The sequence below is a fragment of the Scomber scombrus genome, chromosome 20 (assembly GCF_963691925.1).
Source record: "Scomber scombrus chromosome 20, fScoSco1.1, whole genome shotgun sequence".
Classification (NCBI taxonomy): domain Eukaryota; kingdom Metazoa; phylum Chordata; class Actinopteri; order Scombriformes; family Scombridae; genus Scomber; species Scomber scombrus.
This window is the reverse complement of record NC_084989.1, coordinates 3,025,801-3,036,931: the sequence shown is the minus strand read 5'-3', so window position 1 is coordinate 3,036,931 and position 11,131 is coordinate 3,025,801. Positions and strand designations below refer to the sequence as shown.

The following is an 11,131-nucleotide window of genomic DNA, read 5'->3' as shown; positions in this document are numbered from 1 at the left end:
AGAAACGTTCTCAAATTACTTTTTTTATAGCTCAAAATATTAACTTAATAACTCTAATAATGACTTAGCATATCAAAATAACGAATTAGTATCTCAAAATAATGACTTACTAACTCAAAAAAATAATTTAGTAACTCTAATAATAACTTAATATCGCAAAATATTCACTTAGTAACTCTAGTAATGACTAAGTATCTCACAATATTAACTTAATATCTCAAAATAACGAAAAACTATCTCAAAATAGTGACTTATCTTATGACTTATTAGTACGTAACTCCATTGGCCAGTCCGCCTGTCAATCAACCGCAGTCCCGGTAAGTGAAGCAGAGCACGCGCTGGGTCTGGCAGTGAGCGGAGCGCGAGCAGCAGAGCGCGAGCAGAGTAGCGCAACTGACTTGAAACTTGACAGTCACAATGCTCCTCTCAGCTTCATCATCTGCCTCTATACTCCACCATGCTGCTGCTACTCTCTACTACGCCGACTAACACTCATACTTCTCTGTCGCACCAATGTTTTATTGAAGTTGTCTCTCAGCGTTTAGTCACTCGTGTCGTTTAATATTAGTGTCGCTGCTGTTTTTTTGTAGAGATATTCAGAGTTTTTTTTAAGCTAACTTTAACATTGAACAAACCGCTCCAATTAAACGACGCCATGATCCCTGAACGTCCCGTAGCCGGGGACGCGAGGAGCCGGGTCCGCCAGCAGCACAGCCCGGCAGCAGAACCGAGCCAGAGCCGCAGCGTCGGAGGCTTGTTGTCCCAAATCAAGAGCAGCATCAGGAGCGAATCTTTCACCGAACACTACACCATCATCCCCGGCAAAGAACTGGGAAGGTAAGACGGAGAACTTAACGTTAAAGTTCATTTAGTGTATAACTGTTATTTCTGTTGTTCACATTGCGTGTGTGTGTGTGTGTGTGTGTGGGGAGAGGGGGGGGGGGCATGTTGTACCTGTGTGTTTGGGGGTAAACATTAGTCTTTGGTACAGTGTGTGCAGTCTTGTGAGCAGATGAAATACCTTGTTGTTGTATTTGTTGGCAGTTAGGCTGTTTGTCAGGCTCCTGTATCCATGGCAACTATGTTTGGAACTGAATGCCTCACTTTATTTTTTTGATTATTATTTACTATAGCCATATATTTCCAGTTTATTTAGACTTCTCTGACTTTCCTCTTATCATTTATGCCCTTCAAATAACTATCTACTGAACCAGCATGAAGGACAAGAGGTGATTCAATGCTTTGATGTTCAGTGATATCTGTTTTTCTTGCTGAGTCAGCGTTAATGAATATAAATTGGAGTATTTTGATTGATTAGTTGATTAATTGATGAGTTGTTCAGTGCATAACATGTCAGAAAGTGGTGGAAAAAATGCCTTTCACTGTTTCCCAAAGCTCAATGTGTTGTTCTCTAATTGTCCACAACTCAAAGATATTCAGTTTGATGTCATAGAAGACTAAAGAAACCAGAAAATAGTCACATGCAAGGAGCTGGAATCAGACAATTAGGAAATTCCCTTCTTAAAATATGACTCAAAATTAAAATGAACTATTACCAAACAGTTAGCAAGTGATTTATTTATCCCTTACATACTTTTTTTAATTCTGTACCCTCATCAAAGTCATCACATTTCAGGGTAAAAGGATGACATTTGGGGTGTTTTTACAGCTGTCAAATGTCAACAGGATTTAAGAGTTAGAAATCAGCAACTAACTTCATTGCGTGCCTGTAACTTAGACACAGTATAAAAGTCATCAGCTCAAAAAACCTAATCTCCACATATCCTGTAATATTCCATTCAAAACCTCAAGTGTTTATTCTCAGCGATACAGTCCAGAGACAGACCGTCTCTGTGTGTCTTTGAGACTTGCTAAGTTAAATCCAGTTCATTGTTTGATACCCTTTTCAAATAGCTAATGTTTCACAGGATTTCTTTAAAGGTTAATTATTATAGGAAATGCCCTCCATCTCCATCTTGTAAGGCTCAACTCATCTGTGATACAGGACTTGACAAAGTCACAAGGCCAATCCATTTTTGATTAGAATATGTTTTTACCATGACTAATCAGTCACAGAGGGACCAGAGTCACATTGTTGGTGTGAATTGGCTTTCTGACAGAGAAAACAATATTGTGACTGTGTGTGTGTGTGTGTGTGTGTGTGTGTGTGTGTGTGTGTGTGTGTGTGTGTGTGTGTGTGTGCGCGCGTGCGTGCAAGCGTGCGTGCGTGTGTGTTGACCTAGGTGCAACCTCACAGATAGTAGCTGAGTTTAGACTGGGCCTAATCAAAGTTATTTCAGTCAACAATCTCCAGTTATAAAGCTCTCTCCCTCTGTGTGTGTGTGAGTCTTCGAGGGCCTCCACAAAGGTTGAGTTGCGTGTGTGTGTGCGTGTGCTTTGCGTCGTATGACCTGACATTGTGACTGAGATTAGCAGCCAGAACAACATGAAAGGTTACATTAATCTGCAGTACCACTCTGATCTAAAGCATTGTAGTCGGCAGATCAGCTGACACAAGTTCATGTGTTCAATCTCATGTACACCGAGGCACTGCATTGGTAATCCACTTTTTGAGTATTAATTAATGTATGGATTATTTTCTTAATTATTCAATTAGTTGCTTGATCCATAAAATGTGAGAACATAGTGAATGACGTCTTCGAACAGTGTGTCCTCGATGATTTCTCTCAGCAGCGCAGACTGTGACGCCACCAGCTGTGAAATAACTTCATACTAGCTCAGATCTGTTACAGAAAGGTTTATCCATGTCCACATAGTCATGTGTGCGTGTGTGATCATTTACAGCAGCCTTTGGCACCAGCAGTGCTCTAGAGGTGCAGATAAGTGTCACTGTAATAAACCTTGAAGTGAAATGCCTCAACACAGTCAGGATTTCCTTTCCCAATAAAATGTGATGTTATTTGACTACAATCTAAGCATTTTCACATCATTTTGGAGCATTATCATACAATATTATTTATAAATGAGAGATTTATTTCACAGTACAGTCAGACAAGAAGAATGACGTAAGCACTATGTCTTGAGGTCATCCTTATTCACAGCAGGATTAGATTTATATTAAAACTAAACATTGTTCTAGAGCAGTTTACAAGAGCAAAATCACTATTATTATATTCATAAAAATATATTTAAAAACCTCAATATTATCTCACTGGAAACATCTAAAATGTCAGTAAATTACATTCTATTCCTGACATGAAAATACAGAGTCAAGTTTAGAAAGAATGAAGAACACAGACATAAGTCAGTATGGGTCATTCCTGCTGTCCTCTGTCCTCTGCTGCTGCTATGAGTTACTGCTGCAGGTACTGATAATAGAGGTAGGGGGCGCTGTTATCTCAGCCAGTAACCAAGTTAACAAGAATTTGTCTAATTCTTACATACATGGCAAACTAAGCTAAACATTTATAGAAGCTACATACCAAAGCCCCCAGGAACAGCACCGGGCTTTAAAGCCAATTTAACATAGTGGCCAAACTGTGTAATTACATCCTGTGATACTACTGGACCATGTACACGTGCATTATAAAAGAGAAGTCTGTATATCAGTGGATACATTTTTCTGAGCATTAAAATGTGATTTAAAAAAAAATTTCAAAAGCCACACAGTTAAATTATGTTATCCTTATTTAAGTTAACCAGAGGGCTAAACTGGAAGTAGCCAACTTGGCCAGCTAAAAATTGCTAGTGCGCCTGCTCTATGGGCCCAGCGATGGAAGGACAAACTTTTTTGGCCTTATGCACCACGGCTTTCATAGGAATGAACAGGGTTCCACCTCCAACACTGTATCCAGCTCTCTTTGTACATCCACGCTACACACAGACAGCTCAAGTTCTAGCTTGTTTGTAACAGTTAGCTGTTAGCCTAGCCTGCGCTTTGGTTGTGTTAAACATGGCGGCGGTGAATGGGAGTCTGCAGGCAAAGTAGATGAAATCATCATTTTACTACATGTTTCTGCTTGTTGAACAGTTGATTTGATAAAGAATTAAAGTATTAATGTTCAGTTTGTTGCAATCTGCAACTTCACCACTAGATGGTGCTAAATCCAAAACACACTACCTTTTAAAAGAAGTGTTATTTGCTTATTTATTTAATTTGTTTACTTAGTTAATGTATTACTGACTTTCATTAGCTTCTTGAATCCCTCATTTTCGACAATGTGCATCATCATGCTGGGTTTTAGAATAAAAATAGCAACAGCATGTGTTAGGTTATGATATATTGTTTCAAGCATCGTCATGGTGATGTGCACATGTTAAATGTCAAGTAGATCAACTTTTTTGCTGTATCTGATGAAATTTCCTGCATTTTTCATATCACAGTAAAAAAAATATTGCAATGTCAGTTTTTTTCTCCACCATGCAGACCTAGCATGTATTTATATATCAGTGGTTGTTTGTTTTTTTGTGGCTTTTTTGTCACATGGTGTAACCCTAAAAAAGGCTGACAGGACAGTTTGTTGCTGGAGCTTTTCTCTGTAAGCGCCTGCAATCTGCCTGCTCTATTGGGTGATAATATTATATTATTATTATTGTTAATATAGAGGTGATGAAATAAGTCTGTGGTGTTTCCTGTTTTAGTCAGCATGTTTTCTCATTTGTAATTATAATCATACAGATAGGTGACTGCAAGATACTTTCAAATTCATTCATTCAAACGCAACTAAAGCCTGCAGGCTGTTAATCAATGTGTCTGCCAATTATGTGTCATAGTGTATTTCAGTGGAATAAGAACTGTGCAAAAATACGCCTATAGATTCCCGCCTCGTTTTCCATTGAATCCTCATAACTATAAGACTATTAGCTTCATATGGCTGCTAGGTTACAGCTCCACCTTCTTGTTGGAGCAGTAGTGTGGTACTCAGATAAAACAGAAGGGAATCAAACCAGTTTGGGATCCAGTCCAGCTCTGTTCTCTTTGGTCCAGTAGACTTTTCACTGTGAGTGTGTCTCAAAGTGTTTAGAGCTTTAAGTTTTAGCAGGAACATTGTTCTGCTGCTTAACCAGTGTAATAAGATGAAGGGGTTGCCGTTCTCTGGCCACACAACTTGTGTTTATTACCCCTGCTGACTCTCAGCCAGTTCTCTGCTTCAGCTCTCTGAACTCTGCAGTGGAATTCCATTTATGAGAGCTGTTTAAGAAAAGCTGGACCATAAACTGAGCTTCCATACACCGCTCCGTGCTGCTGTTTACTCACACTCACTGCATGAAGAGATGTAGAAAGAGAAATGTTGTACCATACTTATTCATTTCTTGATTTTGGTCGTTTATTTGGAGTTGAAACCTAATGTGTTCATCTTGTGTAGAAAGTTCTGTCAGTGGTTTGTCTCCAGCTGTACAGCAGGGCTTAAAACTGAAGCATGATCATCAAACAATCATGCAGAACATTCTGCCTGTTGCAGAGCGTTCTAGCAGCTTGTGTGTAGTGTGTTTGTGTGTGTGTGTGTGTGTGTGTGTGTGTGTGTGTGTGTGTGTGTGTGTGTGTGTTCATAAAGTGTGAAGTGTGATGTGCATGGTGAGCAGTTTCCGGACTGAGATGTTGGATTGATGCCTCTCTGCCCGGTCGCCCTCCCAGCATTCCTGCTCTGTGGGGAAACTCTGTGTGTGTGTGTGTGTGTGTATGTATGTGTGTGTGTGTGGACTGAACCACAGATTTTCCTCAGTATTAGGTGGACCACTCAGTTTCTTACTAAGCCTCCAAAGTGATTGATTGATTGATTGATTGATTGATGCATTACATTTGATTTGAGCTGGGGCAGAATGAATCAGCGTAATTACATTTGTTCAGTTTATATTATTTATCATTATTATCATTATTTTCTCATTATTTTACATAAGCAACCAATCAACTTATTAATGAAAGTAAAAAATGACCAGCAGTTGGAACTATAATCAAACTTATCATTAGTAGCAGTCTTATATAAATGACTTCAAAATGAGCTCCATTTAACTCACAACAGTAACATCCTGCTTATTATTATATGTCTCAACAATAGTATTATTTTTTATTAGGTATTGAAAAGGTCTTAAAAGTCAGTAAATTTGTTGTTAATAAAAATGTGCAGATATCCTGTTTTAAAGTTTAAAATTTGGAGCACATGGTTCAGTCAGGTGTGGATGTGAGAGGAGAACGACACTGCTGCACATCATCATTAATATCAATGAGCTATTACATTATTGTTGAATCGTTCTGAGTCATTGACTAGTGCATCACAGCCCAGAATCCTCCCTCTGCTCATTCTTCAAAGGACATCAATGTGAAAGCTGCAGTTATAGAGTAGTGTAGCGGCTTTAAAGCACAGTGTGTAATGTGTGTGGTTCAGTGAGCAGCAGTAAAGTGACAGTGAATGAGAGCAGAGCAGAGGGAACAAATATTAGCAGCAAGTTAATGTGTGATACTTTATTCATCTTAAAGGAAATTGAAGCATATGACACACACATATACAGATGCAAAAAAACACTGAGAGAATACAAAGGAAGCCTGCATAGTGGAAGTGGTGTAGTAGGATGCTATGGTAGAATAGAATGTGTACCATGGTGGTAGTGCAAAAAGTGACAGAGTAAGGATATTACCAATGCAATTACTGTATCTGATACAGAAACACAATATAACAATACAAGAATGTCAACAGCAACAAAATAATACCAAATGTATCATGGTGACATGTAAGTGACATTCAGATGGTATTATCAGGGGCTCAGGGGCTTTTTTCTGGGGCTGTAATTTCACACTGACCTAAAAAGTGGAAGACTCGTGTCATTTCTCCACCCACCGGCCATAACCATGAACACAGTCCATCATTCTACGAGAAATCCAACTTGTTGTATTACAGTATTTTACTTTGTGATGAATGCATATAAAAGATGCCGCCTTTTTAAGTCTGCTCTGAGGGATTTGTTTCCTTGTACTTGCACATCAGACTGAAGTCATGTTTTGTTCAGTATGAGGTATAATGTTAGTACTCACACTTGACTTCAGCTGTTTTTTAGAAACTGTGATAGGAGATTTGAAAGGAATCATAAGCAAACTACAGAATGTGTAAATGTATTGTGTTTGGTAGTCTCATGCTGTTTGACCCCCACTAGCTGACTGCTGGTCATGTTGGAGGATAGTGGGGGAGTTTAAGGTAATACCCTCCAATACGTCTATGCAGTGGGAGTCCCAGATGGCTCTCAGCCAAGCTCAATTAGTGACTGCAACAATGGTGCAGCAGTCAGTGAATTCCATATGGTTAAGACCCAAAGCTTTTTCCAGGATGGGACTTAGTGACAGAAATGGCCACTCTCTTATTAGTCCATATGGTCCTGAGCAGAGCTCTTTAGTGATATCAGCCCCCCACCCCCCTACTTGTCATCTGGCTACAGTAAGATATCACATTAGTAGCCCATCGTCATGACTACGGTTACATCGCTGACATGACCATTATTTTTAAATGTTTCCTAATTACTCTTTGCAGGAGAGTAAACCAATTACAATGAAATCTCTGTTGACACGTTGTGACATCATTTCCTTTTCATAACAAAAGTCTGATCAGTTGAGTCTCAGTTCATCACGAGATTGTGCTTGTGAATTAGATTCTATTTATAGAGGTTAATTGCTTCATGCTTCAAAAGTTAAACTTTGTGCATTTTTTGAAACTTCAGAAAAAAACTTAAAAATAATAACAGAGGAATTTGGGAACCTGTTGTACAAGAATATGTTTGAGTTTGCTGATAACAATTTGATTAAGATTTTAATGAATTTAAGTTTTTTTTTTAAATAGAATTTTTTAAAATCTGCCTACAGTATATAGTCATGAGTGGGATATTTTTCTGATTTTAGCATCTAATTATTCAAAATGCTACAGCAAAACAAAGATAACTAGAGACTGATAAGTGATGCTAACAGGTTTTTTAAAATTAATTTATGGCATTTTAAAAATGTCTTTAGCAGCAAGTGGGTGATTGGATTCACTCTGCTGTGGGATTATTAAAACAATGCTGTAGTGACAGATGTAGAGCCACCATCGATTTTAAAGGAGAGGGAGATCAATTTTAATACAGTCAGAGGCCGCCACAAATAAATCAATGTGTGGGAAACACTGAGTTGACAGGAGGATGCATGCTGTCACCCGGGCCGGGCGTGCACATGGAATCTGTTGATGCTAGTGGGACAGTTTGGCAGCGAGCCAGCGAAAATCTTTATTTGATTAAACGCGTCCAGAGCTGGCGTGACTGTCACAGAGCCCGGCTGTCAACACCACCACACATCCACTGATACACTCAAACTACTGACGGATGATGTGTTGATGCAGGTGTGAACACTAAGCTGTTCCTCAAGGGAGCTACACTTCTTTTATAGCACATTTAAGTTTAGAAAACATTCTAAAATGCTTTTTAAAAAATCCCTGGTGCTCCGGCCCAGCAGGGGGTCAGCTGAGGTCTGGCAGGGTGCCAGGTTTGCAATCCACTGTTGTAAACCCTGAATATAGTGCATGAGATGCTTAGATTGTCCATTAAAGACAAGGACAGAGAAGGGCTTCCTGCTGCCAACACTGTATATAAATATGGCCATCTTGTTTGTGTGACTTGATTTGGAGCCAGAGTCCCCTCTGCCCTCTCCTCTTGCCGATGAAGGTTTGAGAGTGGTTGTCACAGCTGTCAATCATGACGTCAAATAACACAATGAAAACAAACTAAAAGCACTTAAAAAAACATCATGAGTCTTCTAAGACAGTAAGCTCGATCCCTTTGGGCTGTGAGCTGTTGTAATCAACATTTTTTACTCTTGCTCTATGGGCAGAGCATGCACACTAAAGATTTCCGCTGACCAAACCTGCTAACTTCCAGTTAGCGCCCTGCTAGCTTGAATATGGATAAAATAATGAAATCATACAGCTCTTCTAGACTTTCTAAATGTTATCAGACTGTAGGGTCAAATTCTGAGTCATTTCTCAGGAGTTGTGTGACGTTCAAAACAATTTATCCACTGTTCACAAACACACCTTTAGCGACTGGGTATGCTATAGTGTAGTCCATGATGTAAGCATGTAATTACTTACACTTACCCTTAAGCTGATAGACCAGGTTTGTTTTGGTTGCACTCTGAAATCTCTGCCAGTTGCACCTATGGACTAGACAGTTGTCTAGTTTTGTTTAATTTTCCTCACAGTACAACCGTTGTTCATAGAAAAATAATATAGCATAATGTTCCATATTTTAAAAGTGAGAACAGAAACATTCTAAGCCTTTACTGATACAAAACTGTGATGTTTAAAAGCATTAATATAAAGGTTAATAAAGGTTCATATTGAAGACAGTTAATCGCTGCATTCCTACTGAAAAACCTCATTAGATACAGGCTTTGAAGCTGGAAGCTATGATTTGACAGATGTCTAAGCATGATTTCATTTGTCACACTAGTCAAACTGGGGAATAACTCAGCATTGTCACAGTTAAGCTCACTGTAAAAACAGTGTGTGTGGTGCAACCTGTTTTAAGATCAGGCTTGTGTATAGCTTCCATTAGCGAACACTCACACTATAACTGTCAGAAGCTATAAACAGCTGGTGCGACCCTGCTGCAGCTCTCCATTAGACGTATTGTATTCAAACTTAACCAGCGTGTTGATGTGTACAAGCTTTCTGCTGCAGCTTCTCTTCAGGCTCTGACCTCCCAAAGCCTTCCACTCCATCCATTTACACTGCTGCTTTACATTAAATGTAACCCTGCCATCACCTCTGGCTCGGTCTGTGTGTACACAAACACAACACACACACACACACACACACACACACACACACACACACACACACACACACACACACACACACACACACACACACACACACACACACACACACAAAGCCATCTCTTTCAGGGTGTAGTCTGTGAATGAGGCTGCTGGCTTTGGAAATGTGCTGACGCGGCTTTAGAAAAGGCTGTGGTGGCCCAGTACGGTTTCTAAAGAGCAGGCCCAGACTCCCAAACCAAACAGCATGTATCTGCTGTTCCCAGGCACAGCCACACCCACACTAACACACACACACACACACACACACACACACACACTGCTGCACTACTCTTTAAACCACCAGCACTAAGAGAAGCATGTTAAAATACTTGTGCTTTTTTTAATAACTAACCACGTGAAAACACAATCAGTCCAGTTTTAAGAGGGCACAGATGTTCTACCAGCTGTGCAGACACATCCACAGACACATTGATTTGTTAAAGAATGTGAAATAGAAAAAAACTATTGAACAAGTGATTAAGTTGTATTTCATTATATTAGATAGTGCTGAAGGCTACTGTAGTGTGCATGCATTAAACACAGGCCTGCAGCAATCTCTCTCTCTCTCTCTCTTTCTCCTCTTCACCTCTTTCACAATGTAATCAATAACCAGTCAGTCTTTAAAGAAGGTTTTCCACTCTTGACATTATTTGTGGATTATTAAATTCAGAGATACATTTCAAACAGGGAAATAGTTTGAATTTGATGTGTCATTTTCTGGGCTGTCTCAGTTTTTCTTTCCACCTCAAGTTAATGTTTAAAAGATGTGGTGGCTTCAGTTTCTTCTGACCAAACTCAGTTTTTCAGTAGCTTTTAAATACGTGTTCAAAAAAAGTACATGTAGAAAGTGAAATGGGGGAATAGCAGAATGAGTGAGTCAGGTGGACAGAAAGCAGTCAGTGCAGGATAAACAGCCTCCTTCACACTGCCTAATGAAAGCACCTCCACAAGCTGTGTGTTCTGTCCTGTGTGTGTAAAAGGTGAGTGAAGGTCACTTGTGTCTGCACTATATAAAGTCTGCAATGTGTGATAACATTGTTCAATATTACTTGAAGTAAATACACAAATATTAAAGTATTTGTTCATATTAGATGTACAATTCCTGTCTTTGTGATTTGCACCGCTAATATTGACCCCAAACATCAAACAGCACGTGTCCATTGAGTAAAGCAGTGAATGAACTGCTTTTAATCAAATCTTTAACATAAAAAGTGTGTGACTCATTGTTTAACATAGAGTCAAACAATGCCTGCTGGTTTCTCCTGTCTGTCATTACACATGTGTAACTTGTAGAATCAACCAGAGTTAGACTTCGATTTTTACAGTTTACAAAAAAGG

General features: G+C 39.3%; 1 protein-coding gene across 1 annotated transcript in view; it reads left to right on the top strand.

Annotated features, from left to right (window-relative positions):
* Positions 1-564: 564 nt before the first annotated feature.
* The window catches only part of stk17a (serine/threonine kinase 17a), a 32,869-nt gene continuing 22,302 nt past the window's right edge, over positions 565-11,131 (top strand). The window contains exon 1 of the mRNA XM_062441712.1: positions 565-837. Coding sequence (XP_062297696.1) covers positions 656-837 — 182 coding nt within the window. The 5' untranslated portion in view covers positions 565-655. The remainder of the gene's footprint in view (positions 838-11,131) is intronic.